Source organism: Onychomys torridus, chromosome 12, assembly GCF_903995425.1.
Source record: "Onychomys torridus chromosome 12, mOncTor1.1, whole genome shotgun sequence".
Taxonomy (NCBI): domain Eukaryota; kingdom Metazoa; phylum Chordata; class Mammalia; order Rodentia; family Cricetidae; genus Onychomys; species Onychomys torridus.
In genome coordinates, this window is record NC_050454.1 from 15,716,779 (window position 1) to 15,738,782 (window position 22,004).

At 52.5% G+C, this 22,004-nt stretch overlaps 1 protein-coding gene across 1 annotated transcript in view; it reads left to right on the forward strand.

Annotated features, from left to right (window-relative positions):
• The window catches only part of Adcy5 (adenylate cyclase 5), a 149,045-nt gene that overhangs the window by 115,764 nt on the left and 11,277 nt on the right, over nucleotides 1-22,004 (forward strand). Inside the window, 10 exon segments of the mRNA XM_036203949.1 lie at nucleotides 528-668; nucleotides 4,726-4,748; nucleotides 5,654-5,798; nucleotides 6,828-6,925; nucleotides 10,051-10,138; nucleotides 15,895-16,011; nucleotides 16,440-16,604; nucleotides 17,938-18,113; nucleotides 19,495-19,524; nucleotides 20,460-20,592. Of these exon segments, the coding sequence (XP_036059842.1) occupies nucleotides 528-668; nucleotides 4,726-4,748; nucleotides 5,654-5,798; nucleotides 6,828-6,925; nucleotides 10,051-10,138; nucleotides 15,895-16,011; nucleotides 16,440-16,604; nucleotides 17,938-18,113; nucleotides 19,495-19,524; nucleotides 20,460-20,592 (1,116 nt within the window).

Here is a 22,004-nt window from a genome sequence, read left to right on the forward strand (position 1 = left end):
GACAGGGTTCTGGGAGCAACCCCACATTCCAATGAAAGAACCTGCCAGGGATGGAGACCACAGTGCAAGCTGGCCTGGCCACCTGGGAGACTAGAAGGAAGGCTCAACCTTCCCATGGAGCACTCCCACCCACCCCCTGTTAGAGGGCGGGCGGGCTATATGATGGCAGGCCGCAGTGCGTCTCTCAGGACTTTGGGAGCTTGGCCTTCAAGTGGATTGAGAGATCCCAGTAGAGAATCTTGTGCTCAGACTTGCAGGGAGCACTTGCAGGGAGCACTTCTTGCATGCGACAGGTGTCCCCACACCCCATGCTTCCTCATGAGACCAGCTCTCATACTTATCTACAGCAAGCACCCCAGACTTTGAGGGGAGCGGCTTCCAGGGCTGTGCAAAGGCAGCTTCTTCTCATTCTGCCTGGCCAGGTTCTTGTTCCTGGAAAGAGAGCGAGGGTCTGCCCACTGGGGCTCTTCCCATAGTTCTGCCCCCACCCCCCCCACACACACTGAGGCATCTCTGTTGCTCTTCAGAAAGAAGAGAAAGCCATGATTGCCAAGATGAACCGCCAGAGAACCAATTCCATCGGACACAATCCGCCCCACTGGGGAGCCGAGCGCCCCTTCTACAACCACTTGGGTGGTAACCAGGTGTCCAAGGAGATGAAGAGGATGGTGAGTCTCTGGTGGCATGGTGCTCCTGGGTTGGCAATGAAGGCTGGCCCTGGGCTCTCAGCCTGAGGGAACCTAGAAGGGAGGGAAGGGGAGGGGTCACCCGACTTGATGCTAGAATGTAAGACTCTGGACCCTGGCCTGGTTCTGCTTCATGAGTCCCACTACCCCATGGCTTGGGGACATCGCATCAGTACCACCCCCTTCTTCCTGGCAGTGCTTCCTGGTGCAGGCTGGCCGGACTCAGCACTGCTAGGGCCTCTAGCAGCCTCAGCATTGACTGGTGAGACCCCGTGGAGCTGGGTGGCACCGCATGCCGCCCCTTCCAGCCCTTCATGCATTTCCCAGGCAGTTGAGCACACACTCCCTATTTCAGCTGCCCAGAAACCTTCCCAGGGTTTCTTCCCAAGTACCCGGTGATGGCCCCTCTGCTTCCATGCTAGGAAGCCCCCTGTCCCTGCTACTACCAACCTTCTAGCCAGAGGGTCAGCCAATAGGTCACACAGCCACTCAAGGCACTTTGTCCACTTGGGGGACACGTGCCCCTAGTTAACCCCAAATATAGTTTAGGATGCGTTGTTGGTTCATAGAGAGAAAATAAGAGGGATTTCTGGAAGCCAGGTAGCAATGGTAGTGCTTCTACCTAGACCTCAGCTCCCACCCCTGGGACACTGCTCAGGTCAAAGACCCCTGGCTCTCGGGTGCACATTGTCTGCAGTGAAGGAGGCTCAAGGCTCAGAGCAGGGTGTGTGGCCACTCTGTGAAGAAGCTGGAGCAGGCCACTGGCAGCACGAGCCAGGTATATAGAGCAGACGAGGCGCAGCTGGAACCAAAGGGATGCGACAGACCCCCATGGGGACAAAGCAGGCGAGAGGAAGGGGCAGGTTGGGGACCTGATGGCTCCACCCCTTGCCAGCTAGCAAGTAGCAGGTGACACACATAATGTACAGCAAAACAACAATAAAAACAATAACAACAAAAACCAAGAGTCCCTACTTCCACGTGAAAGTTTCCGGGTGGATAAACTACTGGTTTGACTGCAAGAGAGAAGACAGGGATGAGAGCTGGCCTTACCCAGGGCTTTGAACTCAGATATCCACAGGCCTGACCTGTGCCAATGTGGCCTGCAGCCACTCTGTCCTCCAAGGCCCTCCCCAAAGCAAAGAGCAGGCGTCTACCCCTCCCCGTTACTGCCTTGCTCCTAAATAATCTCCGACAGACTCTGAGCCCATATGCTCAGAGGGTTTTGGGGGGCAGGTAGGAGGATAGGAGGGGTGTGGAGGGGAATCTGGAGTAGGAAGAGGGTAGCAAGAAGAGGGCCTTAGGGAGGCACAGAGGAAGAAGGGACAGAGTAGCCTGATGGGAAACCAGTCTCTGTGAAGTCCTGGAGGTCATCTTTCAGTGACGTTTGGCATAATCTGCAACCCCAGTTATTTCCTAGGCAGTCTGGGGGCTGTGAGCACTGGTTTGGCAGGCATATCCATCACTGTTAGGACAAGGAGCTCTGGAAGAATTAGCAGTAGAGCCTGTGACTGGGGAAGGGACGTCTCCAGAGGAGGCTGCGCCTCAGGGGAGGCTCCTGGGTGTTAATTGCTTCACCCAGCAGGGGAGGAAGATCATGCAGAACAAGGTGCCCCATGCTGGCTGGGCAGAGTGTTTCCTGAAGATACTGGCATCAAAGCCTCCTTTTCCCAGCCCCACCTGCCCTGTGGGGAGTCTGGGCTGCATATAGATGTCCTGCCAGCCACTGGCTTTGGCATTAAACTTCTCAGAAATCTTTGAGGAAGATGCAAAAAGAGCCTTTCTACCTGACTTCTGGCACATGGGTGAGGTTTAAAAAAAAAACAAACTGAAAAGTACACAAACCCTAAAGTAGCCCACTGGAGATGGACGGTTTGGAGTCAACGAAGCAGTAACCGCAGATAGAAAGGTACTAATCCATGGCCAGCAGTCCTGTTCTTGGGAATCTTTATGGAGCTTGTACTCAGCTTTCCAAGCTCTGTGCTGAGCTGGGCTTCTGTGCTTGAATGCACCCCTTGCCAAGGCTCCAAGGTTGTGTATTAATAAGTGGCTGACAGGGACAAGTGTGTGGACTGAGCTTATCTGGTTAATCCAAGGATGCTCTCTCTGCCTGCCCAGCTGGGGAGACAGGCTGGGGCCAGCAGGCTGAGGAGGGAGGTGAAGGGGCCCCACCATAACACTAGTGAGCATGGACAGTGGAGTGTACCCAGTTCACTAGACTGAGGTTTAGGTGCATGGGTAGGTGGGTGGATGGATGGATGGATGGATGGATGGATGGGTGGATGGGTGGGTGGGAGGGTGGATGGATGGGTGGGAGGGTGGATGGATGGGTGGGTGGGTGGGTGGGTGGGTGGATGGATGGGTAGATGGGTGGGTGGATGGATGCATGGGTGGATGGGTGGGTGGATGGATGCTTGGGTGGGTGGAAGCCATATGAGTCCATGCTGCACCCCTGAGCTGTCCAACCTGAACTGTTCTTAATGGCTGTGCTGAGCTGGTATGTGGATAGCCATGTCTTCTACCCTGTTGTCAATGTACCACCTTCAGTGTATCCAAAACTGCCTACACCAACATGGCATCCCCCAGGTGCTGAGGTTCAATCCAGCTCTCTGCTCAGCACAGGGAAGGAAGTGTGTCCTCCACAGAGGCCAGCAACAAGACACTTCGGGTCGTTTTGATCTGTAGAGGTGGACCTGCATCTGTATAGCTCCGTTGTTCCCAGTTGTGGAGTTAGCTTATTGCTGGCTCATAGGGTGAAAGTCTGTGGTCTGGAGGCTCATGGTGGCATTTTGCGGGCAGCTTGCCTGTCTAGCTCTGCTTCTGGCTACACTGAACTCATTGAGGGGCCATGAGAGCACCCACGTGGGGTTGTCCCCAGACAAAACACTCAGCTGAGTGACACCCATTTCTACAGCTAGGAGGGTGATATGACATAGTCTAAGGAGAGGGCTGCGTGATTTTCAGAGGGTGAGGACAAGACTCTGGCTAATCTGGACAGACAAGTGATGGATTGGCAGGCCATCCCAGACTCGGTATAGCATCAGAGTAACAGCATGGGACCCTTAGAGGCTGTTGAGGTCCTAGGGAATCCTCCATGTCACAGGGATGCCAGGTCTCCTCAACACCTGCCAGCCCTGAGCTCATGAGGAAATCCCCTTTGGGGGGCTGCCAAGCCAAGTGCTCAGCAGGAATGAAGGGGGAGGGACAAGGATCTGTTCGGACATCAGGGTCCCTCAGCACTTGCTAACTAGTTCCACGTGAGGTCCTCCTCTGTTCCTGCTCTGAAAGTCTGTGCTTTACCTGCAGGTCTGGAGCTGCTAGTCACTTTCACCACCTCCCACCGCAGGGAACCCCTCCCCCCAATCCCACCATATCAGCAGACCCCTGATAGTCCTGCTGTCTAGTGATATTCACAGATTACCTCTAAGGAAGGCTCTGTGGTTGACATCTGTCTGTGAGGGTCTCATCCTGGGCTTGCAGACTTGAACCATAGAAAGGCACTCAGGTGGCATATGGGCTCCTTGCCTCCTAAATCCAGTCAACTCTAGCCTTGCAAGAACACCTTCGTTCCCAGACGCCACATACGTGGTGGTAGGTAACAAACTGAGCTGTTTGGGGTAGGAAGCTGCTGGTTTCCTGTAGGTTTTGTGTGATCAGCGTGTGTGCATGGGTAGTGAGTGTGGACCCGTGTGAAGTTCGGAGCAGCTCAGCAATTGCTCTTCAAGCCGGGGCTCAGGAGGAAGGAGGAACAGTCCAAGAAGTATAAGGAGTCACAGTGGAGAGAGTGGGCATTGTGCCCGTGGAGAGAATAAAATCACAATGCACCCTGGCATCTAGCACAGAGCCTGTGCCTTAGGAAGGACCCACCGTGTTCACCAAGTGAAGGGAGGAGGGAGCCGTCATCCTGTGGTCATCACGGTGCTCAACGGCAGAGAGCCATGAGATGCAGCTGCCTTGATGGACCCAGTGGCCACCACAGGCCTGCGTGCGATCCTTGCTTACTGACCTCACGTTCCCCTTTCCTTCTCTTCTCTTTTAGGGTTTTGAAGATCCCAAAGACAAGTGAGTAGTATGCCTATGGTTTTCCTCCTTCTCTCTTGGCCCCTTCATGTGGCAGATGTTCAGCAGTGGCAAGAGCAGTCGCCCAGGAAGCTTCTCTCTCTCTCTCTCTCTCTCTCTCTCTCTCTCTCTCTCTCTCTCTCTCTCTCTCTCTCTCTCCCCCCCCCCTCTCCATGGCTCCCTCAGGGAAATGCAGACTGTGTACACTGGCAGCAGGTCCTGCATGTACCCAGTGTCTGGAGAGAACATTCTCTTTCTCCTCTTATGCTTCCCAGTTCTCAAGTCTGCCAGAAACTGTACTCAAAGACCAGGTTCTACCTTGAGAAATTAGATTTTTAAATTCAGCATCAGAAGCACGCTGCCCAAGAGGACCCTACTCCTGGTTCAAGTGGCTTTTCGTCCCTAGTCCCTGTGGTAGGAACCCGCCTACCAGTCTTAGTCTTAGCTTCAGGGTGAGGAGACAGCTAGAGAGTAAAGAAAGGAGCTTATCTGTTGCAGTAACAATGAAATCTTCAGCCAGGTGGTGGTGGCACATGTCTTTAATCCCAGCACGTGGGAGGTGGAAGCAGGTCTCTGAGTTCAAGGCCAGCCTGGTCTACAGAATGAGTTTCAGTATAGCCAGGATGGTTACACAGAGGAACCCTGTCTCAAAACAAACAAAAACCAAACAAAAACAATGAAATCTTCAATAGTAGTCTACAATGCCAGCAAGGTCTTCTGGGACTTGGGCACCTTCTGTGGTGCAGTTAAGAGCACAGCCTGGTATCAGTCCATACTGTCCCTTCCTGGGTCTCAGCTCTCAGGGGGTCTGTCAGGTGTCTCTGGCCAATCCAGATGGCTATGCAAAGCTACCCATGTGACAGTGTCCCTGGGTGTCAGCCTGCCTATGTCTGCCCCTTGCTTTCCAGGAATGCCCAGGAAAGTGCCAACCCCGAGGATGAAGTGGACGAGTTTCTGGGTCGAGCCATTGATGCCAGAAGCATCGACAGACTGCGGTCTGAACACGTCCGAAAGTTCCTCTTGACCTTCAGGGAGCCTGACTTAGAGAAGAAGGTATAGCACCAGGAGAGAGGGCCCCAGCAGAACCAAGAGAGGAGGGCACAGGGCTCAGCCCACGGCACGGCTTCCTCTCACCCCCAGAGCCGGTGTCCTAATCTGTGACACCACACTAGAACCCCAGGAGGTGGGGTTCTGGGGAGATTTCCTTGGCTGAAAGGAATACATCTTATCACTGCTGTGCCTCAGTTCCCTTATCTGGAGATATTTAGCATACCTACCCTTGGGATCAGGGCGAGCACCAACTGAGTTCTGTCTATATCAGACACATACAGTGGTGTCTGCCACCCTGAGGGTGTGTTGTAAATGTGCTCCTAACATTGCTGTGATCTTTGAGCTACCTGTTCCCTGGGGCCCATCAGAGCCTCCAGGTGCTGCATTGGAAGGGTATGGAACCTCTTTGTCCTGGCCTTAGATTGTGATCGAAGAGCCCAGTGGGCCACACAGTGAAGCGGTGACAGGGCTATTGGACCCTTCCCTTTGCCCAATGTCCCACTATGTCCCAGCATCTAATTGAAATGGTCTTGTAGGAGCCTCTGCCAGCAGTGAGTGGGGCAGGCCTGAGGGGCAAAGCATCCTATGAAAAGGAAAATAGACCTGACTGATGTGTCCCTCCAGGGTGAGCATGCCAGCATTTATGAGGCTGGTTGGTGTCATGGGAGGAGGTGAGACCAGGAGTTGGAGCTTCCTGTGTGAGCGCTTCCTGGAAGTAGAAGCCATAGCAGTCTGTGGCCCACAGAGGGGGCACCAGGAGGGCGGGTGATGATCTGTGGCTGTGATCATTACGAATTATGTTGACCATGGATCAGCCCGCATACAGTGTCTGGTTAGCCATCCCAGGCTAACCATACAGGCTCTACCCTACAGGCATTTACACTGCCTGCCCTGCGTCTAAACCTAGCTCTGCTCTCCATGTGTTCTCCGTCCTGGAGTAGGGTGTCTTGGGCACTGGGTGACTAGAATTGGCTGGACAGGAGCAGACAGCGGGTGGGTCCGCCAGCGCTCAGCTTGCGTTTCCCTTCTCAGTACTCTAAGCAGGTGGATGACCGATTTGGTGCCTACGTGGCGTGTGCCTCACTGGTTTTCCTCTTCATCTGTTTCGTCCAGATCACCATCATGCCCCAGTAAGTATTCCCACCCATTCCTGCTCCCTCTTCTGGATGCAGGGTCCCCAGAGTGGGACCCTGCCCAGGTGGTCTGTACGAGTGCTCAGGCTGGGACTGGGTTTCCTACTTCCCTCTGTGGACCTGGGAGGTCAGGGGTCCTCCCTCTGGGCTGAGGGGGGTGAGTGCTCATATTTGGGGGGAGACCTCAGTGGGTACTTCTCAGCTGCACAAGGGACTCCTTTCTGTCACTGTCTCCCTCTCCTCTCATACCTGATTGAGTCACCCAGAACATCTGCCACTCTGGTTTCCAAGTGACCTTTAGCTCTTGGACCAAAAGAAAAAGAAAAAAGTGTGTGTGTATGTGTATGTCTTATATCTTGAAAAGATACAGGATTTTAGAGTTTTTTTTTTTTTTCTATGACTGAGAGTATTTCAAAGGAGGGGTATCAGGAAGGCTTTTCACAAAGAGGCGCACCCAAGCTATGACAAAGAGTGGCCGTCTCACTAAGGACCACCTGGGAGCAGACAGAGGGCTTTTGAAATGAGGTTTGGATGACAGTCATTCACAGAAGTCACACCTAGGAGAGAAGTGTACTGTCCTATGTATGTATGCATATGTGTGCATTCACGATGGGTGTGTTTATATGTGTACCTTTTATTCTTTACTATGAAATCACTAGAGCACATGGAAGTCACATGATCAATTCCCACCCCTTACCTAGAACAATTGTTAATATTTTCCAGTATCTGTTTCAATTACTTCTTTCTGGTCTTTTTTTTTTTTTTCCAAGACAGGGTTTCTCTGTGTAGCCCTGGCTGTCCTGGAACTCACTCTGTAGACTGGGCTGGCCTCTGCCTCTAGAGTGCTGGGATTAAAGGCATGTGCCACCACTATCTGGCCTTTTTTCTGATTTTTATAAAAAAATAAACTTACAGACATTTCTCCGCTATGAGCAATAGACATCTATCTGAAGGACATTTCCCCCTTATGCAGAGTATCTGACATATTGCATAAAACCAACGGTAGTTCCTCCTGTCATCTGGTACCCAGTCCATTACAAATTTCCAAAACTATTCCCCAAATGCCTTCCTAGTTGATAGCCAGGGTCTGCTTGCGATCCATGTGGTTTGCATGTGGTTCAGCCTTCTAAGCCATGCTTGATCTGAGGTGTCCCTCGCCCAAACTTTATTTTTCTTGTTGAAATAATTGTAGGTCCCGAGAGGCTGTAGAGGAACTTGTAGGCATGGGGAGCTTGCCCATACCCTCATGCATTTTCTCCTAGTGCTGACAGCCTCCTTCTCTGTGTTGCAGTGGCCACAGCCACAACTCACATGGTAACCATGCTCAGCCTACACACCCTTACACCCAATTCTCATTTCCTCAGTTTCCCCTTGGTGCCCTTTTTCTGTTCCAGAAGCCACACTGCCCGGATTCCACACTACAGTGAGCTGTATCTGTCTCTTTCCTCTTCACGGGTCGGTGATAGTTCTGTGGCCCCACTTTTGTGACTGTGACAGTGTTAACGAAACCCCACACATATTCACGAGCCATTGCATATGTGTGGAGGTCAGAGGACAACTTCCAGATGTTGGCTCTTGTCCCTTTACTGTTTGTGTCCCAGAGATCGAACTCGGGAGGTCAGGCTTGGTGGCAAGCGCCTTTATCCACTGAGCCGTCCTACTTGCCTGACTGCTGCCAACTTAACACCTTTTATTTGTGTGCCATTCACTGAATAAAGATACCCCTTCGTGCGTGTGCATGTGCGCGTGTGCGCGTGTGCGCGTGTGCGTGTGTGTGAACTGTCAGAACACCTCAGGTGTAACCCAGACATTGGCAGCTGGCTGCACCCTCGCTGGACAGCTCGGCCCATTCCCCTGCATGAGGTTGCTCAGTGCTGTGGAACCGTGGGTCCTAACAATCACTCGGCCCCATAGTTCTCTTTTGGCTTGGTACAGGTAATGACCACGTGTATTAATGGGCTTTTGTCCCATTGCAGTTGACAGTCCTCTAGCTCAGGTGCACAGTCCTGACCCTTTGCCACTTTTCTTGTGGCGGCAAGGCTTAGGGCGGGGCCATGCCAGCTCCCGGCTCTCTTGACAATGGCTAGCTTCGTCCCTGCCTGTGGTCACAGCTCCCATTGGCCAAGATATTGACTCGGGTCATTCCAACCATGCCCTCTAAGGAACCTTTAACATTAACAACCACCTTCAGGGTCTTTCTTTCCTTCTGAAGAATCCTCCCCTTGTCAAGTCAGCTGAGCGTTGCTTTTGTGGAAGCCAGGAGCAGAGGTGCTGTCCGAGCCCTCCTGGGAAGGGGCAGTATCCCCCTCCAATAGCCTGCAACCTGCCAACAAGGCCTGGCATCTCCAGGCCACCCCCAACCCCTGCAGCCTTGTGGGTGTGCCGCACCTGGACAAGCCGTTGCCTGAGGAGGACAGTGGTAGGTTCTGGAAGGAAGAGCGCTCTCAGCTCATTTATCTGAGGCTTCCCACCCTGTGGCTAGCTCTCTCCTCCTCAGGGAAACTGAGACACTTTCCCCTTTGGACTGCCTAAGAATCAGGGAGCAAAGACTGAGCAGGGCCTGTTGTGGGGCCCAGCAATGGAAAGGGAGAGGGGCTATGTATGCACACCACAGTAACTCAAAGAGGTACTGTCTGGGCTGCTGGAGTGAGGCCCCTTTACCAGGGCCATTTGGGACCCTGTTACCAACCCGTGAGTGCTGAGGAGTACGGATAAGCAGGTGACTTTTAAATCAGTTCTCCATGCTGCCTGATGCACTCTGTGAATAGCTAAGAGGCAGACTGTTAATCAGGTGTCCTTTTAGTTCTCCATTGGCTCCTTCTGGGATGCTGGTCCCCCGTGAGGGTGGCCAGAGAGTGGGAAGAGCAGGAACGTACTGTAGTACTGTATCGGAGCATAGCTGTACATGGGCCCTTGCTGAGGGAGCTCTTCTTGGGGAACAGTGGGAAGGATGGAACAGTTGCTTCTGGAGAAATGGAACTGTTTTCAGAGCTGCCTGCCCCAAGAGCTGTGTAGACAGCTCTGGGATCTGGGTCCAGACTGCTGGGCAGCCTCCCGGGATGCTGTGGGACTTCGGCTTCCTTCTAGGATGTGGCTCCTACTCACCCTTTTAATCCCCCCAGCTCCCTGTTCATGCTGAGTTTCTACCTGTCCTGTTTCCTGCTGCTGGCCTTGGTGGTGTTTGTGTCCGTGATCTACGCCTGTGTGAAGGTGAGTGTCCCTCAACATGCCATCCAGGGGGACTCCCATCAGTGACAGAGGCCACTGGCAAGACCTGAGCATCACTCTTGGCCTAGGTAATGGACAAGGGCATACAGGATGCTGGTCCACAGCACTTGACTGGCAAGCCTCCCTGGAGACTAGACTGTTATTTGGCTGCTTCGTTAAGCCCTTGGTAGTCTTTGCCACAAGATTGTCATGGATGCTTCAGTGTCTGATGGGACAAGAGAACTGCTTGCTAGCCAGAGCCTGAAACACAGTATTGGTCAGTGAACATTCACTAAAGAATGTGTGTGGAGGAGACCTCTAAACACAGCCTTCAGTGGTCCCAGGTGCCCTAGAAGGGACATTCTCTGAGATTAGGGATGAGCCTAGCATGCATATGAGGGATATGTCCCCCAGAGAGGCACAGAATTTCACATGGGCCAGACAGTGGACACCAGGGAGCTTGGCTTCCTGTTGTATATTTTATCCTAGATCTCTCTCGGGCATGCCAGGTCCCCTGTCCAAGTTGTATCTCCAGGCAGTCCTTGACCCTGGGCTATGTGTGTGTCATGGAAATCATGCAGGCTTCTGTGTCTCTTGCCCATAAATCCTTTGTCCCCTCCCTTATTTCCATCAGTAGAGTAGGCTGCATGAGAAGGTGGTGGATGGCTCCCGGTATCGAAAGGTGAACACTGGCTCTCTTCCTCGAGGCTGTGACCCTCCTGCTCTGTGTTCATTCTTTGGCTGTGTAGTTATCAAGGCCTCTCAGTCTGTTTGGCCCTAATAAACAGTTTACTTTCTTCATCCATGGACATAACAATAAGACACCAAACTGTCACAATAGGTGAAAGCATCTCAGTGTCCATCATCAGATGCCAAGAGATAACATATGGCATGTAACTATGATAGACTAGCGTTTGAGTGCATGGGAGAGCAATGACCTACAATGTGGATGGACTCTGGAGGCACTGCCAAGTGAAAGAAGCCGTAGAAGACTCTGGTCACATACTGTATTATTTCAAATATGTCATTTTCTATGATAGGCAAATTCTTAAGACAGAAAGTAGATTAGAGGTGACCCACACTGGCAGAATGGAGAGTTGTTGCTTAATGAGCCATGTTTCTTCTGTATGGAGCGGTGAAAGAATTTTGGCAATAGGCAACAGTGATGGTAACACAATGTTGTGACTATAGTGGATGCCGTGTTAAAATGGCTGAAATGGCAGGCTTTATGTTGTATTTTTGCTACAATAAAAACATTACAATAGATTGAGCATTCTAGCACAAGTCTGTAATGCCAGAACTTAGAGGTTAGAAAGTTCAACACAAGTCTGAGCTATATAGTGATAACCTGTCTTTAAAAAACACATAATTTTTTAAAGCACACCATAGCTAAAATACTTTTAAGTTATTTTTTTTCTAAATCCCAAAGAGAGTATATCCTTAAAAAAAAAAAAAAGGCTTACCTTTTAAATGTGTGTGTGTGTGTGTGTGTGTGTGTGTGTGTGTGTGTGTGTGTGTGTGAATGTGTGAATGTGAATGTAGATGCCTTCAGAGGGCAGTGAATTCTCTGGAGCTGGAGTTACATGTGGTTGTGAGTTGCCTGATGTGGGTGTTGAGAGCCGAATCCAATTCCTTTGCATCTGTGTTAAGAAAACTCCACCTGCTGTCAGGTCTGAAACCTGATGCTCCAGGCTAGCAGTCACAAGTCCCTAGCCGGGAGTCCTCACCCTTGTTCCGAATCCTCCTTCCTCACTACCCAGTCGGCCATCTCCTCCAATTTGTTCCCACTCTGGAAAGCAGGAGGGAGCAGGGGGAAATGACTTCCCTTACAAACTGTTTCCACTTAATTCTTATTCCCTCTTTTGTGCTTTGCACTAAAAGCCTATTGTTTATTAAGATGTGTCAGAGGTAGCCAGGTGCGGTGACACATTCCTGTAATCTCAGGTGAAGGCGAGAGAATCCGTTCAAACCCATCCTCGGTTACATAGTGAGTTTGAGGCTAGTCTGGGCTACGTGAGATCCTGTCTCAAAACAAAATGATGTAAAAGGGATGCTTACCTTTGGGCAGACACACAGCAGGGAATATTAACTGCTTTCCCTGTGACTGCAGACCATCTTATCGCTGAGTCCCTGCAAGGCTGGTTGGGGTTGGAAGGACAAAAAAAATGTTGCCGATCACCTTGTCTGGTGTTGACCAGAAGCTGACTGGACTGTAGTGTTCACAGTCGTTCCATGTTCCCTTGAAAGGCATTCTCCTTCTACCAGAATGCATAATTTCCTCCATCTTATTTCAAGTGTTTGAGAGGGTCTCAGATAGAGCAATTCCTCGGTTACTCTGAGCGCAGGCTCTGGCAAGCCCCGCCAGGCAGCTTCTTTACTTCATCTGCTTTTCCGTCTCCCACAGGCAGCTCAGGCTTCCTTCCTCTTACCCAGAGATGCCTGAGAACCCAGAGATGGATCAGTTGCCTTCCCTAGGCCAGGGTTTCCCTTCTCTGGTTGACTTTACACATCGGGCCCAGGTCATCTTCCCGTCAGCCCCCTGGTGCTGTACACACACATCTAGACTTCTTGGCAGGTTGATTCAGTGTGGGGCTCTTCAGCTTGTTCCCAGGTCCGGTCTCACTTCTCAGTGCCTCAGCTGCTTTCAGAGCCCCACAGCCCCCAGGCTGCCGCCTCAAGTCTGTTTTCTGCTGCCGCCATTATAGAGGGCAAATCAGTTTGTAGCCTTCTGCCACCCTGGGGATTTCTGCTTCTCTTCTTGGGGAAAAAAAAAAAATACTAGGCCTCTCTCTGCTATCACACACTATCTTAGACTCAGAGAATCTCAGCATGGAGGACCCCAAGCAGTGGGAGCTCTGCCACCTTGCTGAGATCAAAATCCCTTCTCTGAACTCTGCATAAGATAAGCCAGCAGATCTTGTCACCTCCAGTGACGGCACACTTACTCATGTGCCCCCTCCCTTCCATGCCGGCTCCAGCTGCTCCCTCTGTGTCTCTGTAGTAGCTTTATTGTCTTAGGAAGCAGCCCAGGACCCGTGCCTACCAGTGGGGAAGAACAGCAGCTCCCTTTCTCCCACTCCGACTGTGCTACTTTCATGTGTCATCTCAGCACAACGTCATGCAGAAGGCTGGCATCTTCCAGGAGGACACAGAGGCCTGTGGGAACACCCAGCTATGCCACTGAGTCTTGTTTAGTTTTTGTCGACATGATACAACAAGCCAGTTGTCTGGGAAGAAGAAGTACAATTGAGAAAATACTTCCTGTAGGCCAATGATTGATGTGGGAGTAGGCAGCCCACTGTGGGCAGTACTGCCCCTGGGCAGGTCAGCTTGGATGGTATAGGAAAGCAGGCCGAGGAAGTGATGGTGAGCAAGCCAGTAAGCAGCCCTGCTCCATGGCCTCTGCATCAGTTCCTGCCTCTGGGTTCCTGTCTTTAGTGAGTTCCTGCCCAGAATTCCCTCAGCAATAGACTACAAGCTGTAAAATGAACTAAACCCTTCCTCCTCAGGTTGCTCTTTGTCCTGGGGTTTATCAAGACAGTAAAACCCTAACCACAGCCTGGGCAATGTACAGGGCTTCTGCGGCAGCCCCCAGCCCAGCTGTCATTTCCCTGAGGTTCAGGATGTGCAGACGGATGGGGCCGGGGTGGCAGCAGAAGCAGAAGGACTCTCCAGGCCTTCCTCACTGCCTGGCAGCTCCACCACCTTCCTGAACAGAGCCTCCACCCAGGAACCAAGTGTTCAAATGTGTGAGCCCGTAAGGGACATTTGTCATCAAACCACATGGAACAGCTTACAAAGCATTTTCAAATGAGCCTCCAGGGCCTCTCTGTGAGACAGCAGTCCCTGTGGGCTGATGAGGAAACCAAAGCTCAGAGCAGTTGACAGTGTCCCCAGGATCACACCGCTCCTAAGAGGTGGAACAAGACTTTGAAAAAGGAAAGCTATAGGAAGATGTCAAGTCACATATCATAAAATTTACCTTTAAAAAGGTGGATGAACTTGTGAGCCACTAGTCTTTGGTGTTTTAGTATTACTATACATTAGTAGTGTATGCACCTACTGGTACTGGTTCTAGAACATTGCCATCATTGTAAAAGAAACCTCACATTCATTTCTTCTTTGTGTCCCTCACACCACGGTCCCTGGTAACCACTAGTCCACTCTGAATTTGCATGCTCTCCATATCACATACAAATAGGTTCGCACAATATATTGCTTTTTGAGATTGGCTTCTTTCACTTAGCGTAACAGTTTCAAGGTTCCCCTACTTTACAGCACCATCACTTCATGCCATCTCGTAGCTTAATACATGCACGGTGTGGCTACAGTGTATTTTGTTTTTCACTTAGTCATTGATGGGCATCTGAGTACTTTTCCGTCTCCACCCTAGGATGAGCAATGCTGCCGTGGACTCGGATGTTCAGATGTCTGCTCAAGTCCCCATTTTCAGTAATTTTGTGTATAAACCCAGGCGTGGGACTGCTGAGTATGATTCTTTGTGCTTAATTTTTAAGAAACCATCGCAGCCCACACACACAGTAGCATTTTTGGACCGGTCCAGCAGCAGCGCATGAGTGCTCTGATTTCCCCACAGTGTCTTCCTTAGTACTTGTTTTGCTTTCTTGAATGTATTTTCTCCACTAAATCTTTCAATTGATGAAATCTAATTTACCTGGGGTTTTTTCTTTTCTCTTTTCAGAGGTGACTTGTGGTGTCAACTTACCAGCACTCAGTGTTAGGTAACAGATAGATAGACCTGGTGGCCTGGCATACTCTGTTGAAATGTCCAGGGATGCTGAGGGCCTGTGGATGGTTAGAGGCCTTTGCCTACTTTCCTTAACCAAAAGAATTAAGGTGCCCTGACAGACAGACAGACATCCCTCAGAGAAGTAGTGTGGCTTTCTCAGGGTCACAGAGGGCAGACAAGCCCAGAGCACAGTCTTCTTGCCTCCTTTCCCATGCATGCCCCTCAGCCCCCACCATCCTCTGTCCTTGGGGGTTAAGGTCACTTGCACTCTGGGCAGCAGACAGGCCTCCCCTGGACAAGCTGAGGCAGTGGAACTGGAGAAGCCCAGGTCCCCTGCTTTGCTCTGTCAACATCTTTTTCAGTCTAGGTTGTGAGGCAGATGAGGAAGGTGTGGTTTGTGACGTTAGTCAAGTGTCTCAGATTTGGTGACAGGCCAGGCCTAGCAGGCCGTCATTTGATGACTAAAAGCACAGGCGAACGGCTTGTCTTACTAGGAAGGAACTGGGTAGCTCCAAATGGCAGCTCCATGGAACCTTCACGCTGAAGAAAATGCTCCCCCAGTGCCCTCTTCAAGCCCCTTCCCTTCTGTTTCCACACTCCTCTGAGGGGCCTCTCTGAATCCCCATTCCTTCCAAGAAGCCTCCCCACTCCGACTTCTCAACCACTCACTATTCCTCCCTAGTTGGACCCCAAGGCCCAGATTCCCACCCCAGGTGACAGGCTTTCCTGCCATTTATGTCTGGCCAGGATAGCATCATTTCCTTCCCCCTGCCTTTGTTACCTGTGTGCTGGGCTCCATTGACAGTCCCCCTGGCCAGTGCTGAGGCTCTGATGCTTGTGCTCTGAAGAGGCAGGCAGTAGTATGAGGCTGGAGCCATGCAGCCCTGGAGGGGCTCAGGAAAGCCTGGAGAGCTGTGACAAGGACAGGGTGTGTGTCCTTTGAGCTCCATGGCTATGTGAAGGGTCCTGACTGAATTATTCTTTGTATCTTCCTCCCTTCCTGCCCCAGCTCTTCCCCACTCCCCTGCAGACACTATCCAGGAAGATTGTGAGGTCCAAGACAAACAGCACCCTGGTCGGGGTATTCACCATCATCCTGGTGTTCCTCTCAGCCTTTGTCAACATGGTGGGTACCTCCATAGCCTCCAGGTAGTTCCCTAGCTCTGTGGGTTCAAAACCAGTGGGGCCCCATGGCTGATGAACATAGCCAGGGAGCATTTCCCTGAAAGTTCATGTCCCACCTCAGGCTGGGGTCTAATTTGACTATCATTAGCATCTCACACAGGCCTGCAGTTCCTCTTTTTCAAACTAGAAGGATCACAGGGGATGTCTCCAACACAGATTACATGGCCTCCGCCCTTGGAAGGTGCATGGGTGTGCCATGCTTGTAGTCAGAGCAAGCCTTTCCTTCAGGGGCCTCTTTTGTTCCTGGTGTGTGTGCAGAACTGCTCCTGAGACTGGGTGGACTGGTACTACCCACGGTCCTATGGGATGGGCCTCCCTAGCCTGGCTTGCAGGCGCTGACCAGCCTCAATGCCCTCTTCACCACCCTAGTTCATGTGCAACTCTAAGAACCTGGTGGGCTGCCTGGCGGAGGAGCACAACATCACGGTGAACCAGATCAACGCATGTCATGTGATGGAGTCGGCCTTCAACTACAGCCTGGGTGATGAGCAGGGCTTCTGCGGCAGCCCCCAACCCAACTGCAACTTCCCAGAGGTTCGAGAGATGGGGACTGGGTATGGGGACGGCAGCAGAGGCAGATGTTCCTGCCCTTCCCCTACTTTGCCCCACAGCTCTGGCAAGGTTGTAGCCACAAGGGCACCTCTCCCAGTTCTGTCCACACCCCAGCAGCCTCCACATTACAAAGGCAGTGTTCATGGTGTAGCTGAGGTGTAGGTAGTGCTTACCCGGTACCAGGTGCTGACTGGATGGTCAGGGCCTTCCCTCCACAGGACGGGTAGCTGGGACTCCAATACCCAATTATCTGGGCTTCTCTCCTGCCTCCTCCTCTCTAACTAATACTGGTGGTGACTTTAGGCTGCCCCTGCCACCCATCTAGTCACCTGGGACCCCCTTTACTGTACCTCAGTTGACTCTTGAAAGCCCAGGGCTGCCCACTGCTAGTCACTACCATCCTGCTGCAGCCCAGAGGAGGAGAGACATTGTAGAAACAATAAGAGTGGAGAAAACTCAGAAATAATGGTCCCAAATGTCAAGAACCAAGGACTAGATGCTGAAGTCTGGATCTAGCACCAGGAGATGAAAGATAGATGGGGGCCCCTGAGATCAGCTGGCTCAGTCCCTCGGTCAGATAAGGACAGAGGCTCAGAGACCGAAGAGAATTCTCCAAGGTCAGTACAGGGCCCTGATGGTCTCTCTTGGGAAGCCTGATTGAGAGCCGATGTATGTGGACTGCAGAAGCTTTCAGATTTTAGGAGGTCTGCCTCATACATGCTCACCAAGAAGTCTGGGCAGAATATGATGGCAAAACACAGTGCTGTGTCCGCAGTCCCATGTGTGAGTGGCCACAGGAAGCAGGGTAAAGATGGCGCCTGCTGTCACATCATTAGTTCAGGTGGCCCCTCAGCTGGGGGAGTTCTCAAAGCACTGGCAGGTTTTAGAATGGTTGACGTCAGAGCTGCAGCTCGGGTGGGGCCCTTGTCCCCGGCAGTTGCTGCTGGTGCCAGGCATAGCACCATCCATGTCCATGGGTGGGCATATATGACTGGGAGCTTTGCAGATGGGGAAACTGAGGCATAGGGAGGATGAGTCAGGTCAGCCTGAGCTTGGAGCTATGCCAGTGGCCTGGTGACAGTTGACCTGTACCACCTTCCCGGCCCACTTCAACCTGGAGCCCACCTCCAGCTTCCTAGACAGGCTCTTGACATTTCCTCTCACCCCGCTGCTGCCTGGCTTCCATCAGCAGGGACCTTCCCAAACAGCGCTCCCCACTCCCAGCCCCACCCCCAGCAGGTCAGGTGAGCATGGGGAGGGGACAGGAAGGACAAGGGCAGGCCTGGGATCTGACCTGCTCCCTCTCTCTCTGCAGTACTTCACTTACAGTGTGCTGCTCAGCCTGCTGGCCTGCTCCGTGTTCCTGCAGATCAGCTGCATCGGGAAGCTGGTGCTCATGTTGACCATCGAATTCATCTATGTGCTCATCGTTGAGGTGCCCGGCGTGACGCTCTTTGACAATGCTGACCTGCTGGTCACCGCCAATGCCATGTATGCAGCCCCTTCTTTGTGCCTCTGCTGGCTCTGGGGAGAGGCCAGGGTGGCGCAGATGGGAGGAGCCTGGGTCCTGGCAGCACAGGGAACCTGCGAGGAGCGTGTCTTCCTCTCTGCCCAGGCCTGGTTACTGGAGCTAGCAAAGCACACAGAGTCATAGGGTCTTGTGCTGCCCCTGCCTCCCTTCCTTCCCAGGTTGGGGATGCCACAGGTAACCAGGCCCCACTCACTCTCTGTCTCTAGTTGGCTCGTCAGTGCTCACCCAGGCGTGGGGCTGAGGAAGGCAAGGGATTCAGCTGTTCTTTCGTTATTGAGGGCCTGTGATGAGCAGATCCCTGAGCCGGACAGAGACAGGCAGGGCAGACAGGGTAACCCAACGGAAATGTCCTTGACTTGTGACGAGAGCAGCACATGAGAAAATTGAGCCTGGATGTCAGATTCAAACAAGGACTTGTGATGGCTGTGTGTGCAGGTGACAGGAAGACACTGCCATCAGGAATGGGTGCTTGACGCTGGCTTTGAACTCCTAATCCTCCTGCCTCCTCCTGGCTAGAAGCTAACAGGCCCAGCTTTGGAGCCCGAATATTGGCTTCTTTTTATTTTCCTCCTGTCCCCCGCCAGCCTCTTCTCTCCCTCTGTTGATGGTAGGAGGTAGACAGTGGAGGTCTCTGCTGTCCAGCGACCCTGGCTTGACTCTAGGCAATGCCACACAGTAAATAAATAATGCAAGCCATGTGCGTAATTTAAATTATTTTCAGTAGCGATCATTTAAAAGGCAGAAAAGTATGGTAGCTTTTCATTACGGTGCTGGGGATCAGACCTTGTCTATACTAGACAAGTGTCCTACCACTGAGCAATGCCTCAGACCAAAGGTGTGATTAATTTTAATAATAATTCTACACAGCCACTATATCCAGAATATGATCTGTTAAATATATGATCAATTGTTACTTATTAGAAAGCTATGATTTTCCTTTTCCCCCGTATATTTAGAGTATATTTACAGGCACAGCCTCCTTTAACTTGCTCTCCCCTTATTTCAAGGCCTGGTGGCCACCCATATCCAGTAGTTGCCCTCTGGGATGGTGCAGGTGCAGGGTGCCCCTCCACTCCCTCCAGACGGCAGCACAGGGCTGAGACAGACAGACAGATTCCCTATGGGAGTGGGGCAGACAGGGTTTCAGGGAAGGACTGAGCAGCCTTGGTCAGGGTGAGCAGATGCTGGCTAAGGTGAGCTTTGTACAAGCCTTACCGCTCAAGCCTTGCTGCCCTTGGATGAGGAGGGCCTAGGACAACAGAACTGAGCTTTAGGGACACAGCAGAGGCTGGGGGACAGGGGGCCTGGAGGCTGAGCAGTCTCCCCAACTTTTCTTCACAGAGACTTCAGCAACAACGGGACTTCCCAGTGGTAAGTGGACCCCTTTCTGTGATAGGGCCCCAGCCTCCCCTTGGCAAAGAAAATCCATGGGTAATCACCCTTCCCGGGTAGGAGGGGCCTTGTGACAAGGCTCAGTGCAGAAATAGCTGGAGTAGACGAGGAGGCCTTTGGTCCAGGGGCAGCCGGGCCTGTAGTCAGCCCCTGGACCATTTTGATTTCCATACTGTAAGGTGCTCTGAAGGCTCTGTAGCACTTTCATCTGGCCTAAGATTATCCCCCAAGGATTGCTTTCAAGCTTTCAGCCTCCACTCAGAAGCCCTGAGCTCAATCCTCTAGTCATAGAGCTGGGAATGGAATCTGCTTCTCTTCCAGGGCAGACCAAGTGCAGGCTCTGAGGCTGGCCCCGCATCCAGGAGGGTTGGGCAGGAGACAGTCCCACCAGTCAGTGTTAGGACTTCATGCTGGACGTGGAGGAGGTCTGGAATGAGAGCTTTCTATGCGCATGTAGCAGATTGACAGGAACATGGCAATACAGTGACAGTCCCCATGTGGGGAGGCCTGCTCTATGCTAGGTGCCTCGTGGAGCACATTGTATGGTATCTTTCTCCTTACCAAAGTCTGGAAATGGGGGCACCACCCCATTTCACAGATGAGGGTAAGATCACAGGGTTGGCTTGCCCAGCAGTGCCCAGAGACAGGGTCATTAGGCTGCCCTGGACTCCGCCCGACTGCTGCTGCTTTGTAGGAGAGCTGAGTTCACTACTTACGGTGATCAGAGGGGGCTCACCCAATGGCAAGACTATAAGGCACCAGGGCAGGAAGGCTTCTGGAAGGAGGTGCCTCAGGCAGCGTGCACAGGAGGGGAGGGCAGGGGACCTGTAGGGGGGAAGGAAGAGGGCTGAGCAGTCCTCAGAGCCTACTGAAGTACCAGTGTGAGCTCAAGCCTGCTTACCTCTCATTGGCAGCCCTGAGCATGCGACCAAGGTGGCGCTGAAGGTGGTGACACCCATAGTTATCTCAGTCTTCGTGCTGGCTCTGTATCTGCACGCCCAGCAGGTGGAGTCCACCGCTCGCCTGGACTTCCTGTGGAAACTGCAGGTGGGTGGCCCCCGGGCTAGAGCCGCATGGGGAAGCGGCAGGCCTCGCTGTACGCAATGGAACTTGGGTGTCCTGCTTTGGTGTCATCTTGTCTGCTGCCCTGTGCTGGCAGGTCTGCTCCCTGCTCTCTGGGGGCCAGCATTCCAGATGCACTCACCTGGACAGTGCCCAGACTGGACCCAAGCACTGTCTCACACTGTCTGTGTGTCGTCAAGCAGAAGGGCCGGAAGATGTGGCAGGCTGAGCTTTGATGGGTAGCGAAGGACCCAGTTGGGCTCAAGGAGGGAAAGGAAGTCAATAGAGGGGTGGGGCCTAGGAAGAGCCTGGCCAGGTGGGGGTGGGTGAGCATGAAGACTTCTCCAGGAGGAAAGAGACCAAGGAGTGCCAGAGGTGGAGGCCGGAAGCCCATCTAGGTAGTACAGGCCAGGGTGGTGGGTGATCAGGGACTACAGTGCTGACCCTTACTGGCTTCCCTGTACCTTCTCCACCCCAGGGTGACAGCCAGTGCCTGGCTTACCAGGTTGCACGCCTCATGTCCAGGGGTTGTGTTCACCTGGAGGAAGGGATACCTAGAGGTCAGGTGAGGGGTCTGTTTGCTAACGACGGCCCTGTACCTTGTTACCTGATGGGCCAGGAGGAGGCCCATCTTAGAAGGGCCAGGAGGAGGTGCCTACGAAAGCATACCAGAGAAAGATGGCTTCCAGGTTGGCTGCCTAGACCTTTGATTCCTGTCCCATGGCTTAGCCCAAGTCCAGCCTCCACATCTCTCCTGGCTCCTCTCCTATTTCCAGACAATGGCAGGCTGCTTCTCACTCTTCTCAATGTCAAGATTCAAGATTGCCAGCTGGGCAGGAGACCCTGCTTTTGATTGGATGCTGCATGCAGGCGGCCATCTGGTTGTTCCTTCTGTAGGTGTCCTGCATGGGATCTGGCTGTTAGGTTCTCGGTCCTCGGTGGAGGGGCCTTGAGGCTAGGGGCCCAGGAGCATTGCTAACTGTTTTCCTTGGGGAATGCCCTTCCTAAAGCCCTGGCTGTCAGTGAGCTGAGATACCACTAGTCATCCCTCTTCTTTGAGAAAGTCCCCAGAGTTGACCAGGCTCTGTGGTACCTAGAGCCCATGTCCTTCCGTCTCTGCTCACACCTCCACCTCTGTCTTCCTCCATGGCTCCCCAGGGTAGCCTGTTGCTCACCTCTGCTAAGTGGCTCAACTCCAGCCAGAGTGATGCCCTAGAATCCAGAAAGGATGGGATGCCGTGTTCCTGTGAAGCTGAGGCCTCCCGGCTCCAGCTAGGTCTGACCGTCCCAGGCTGAGTGGCAGTCCCTATCTCCGCTACAGCAGGGGGGACTGTGTTGGGGAAAAGGGACAAGATTCACGTTGCTTTGTCCAGAGGCCCTGCACTAACTTAAAGCCA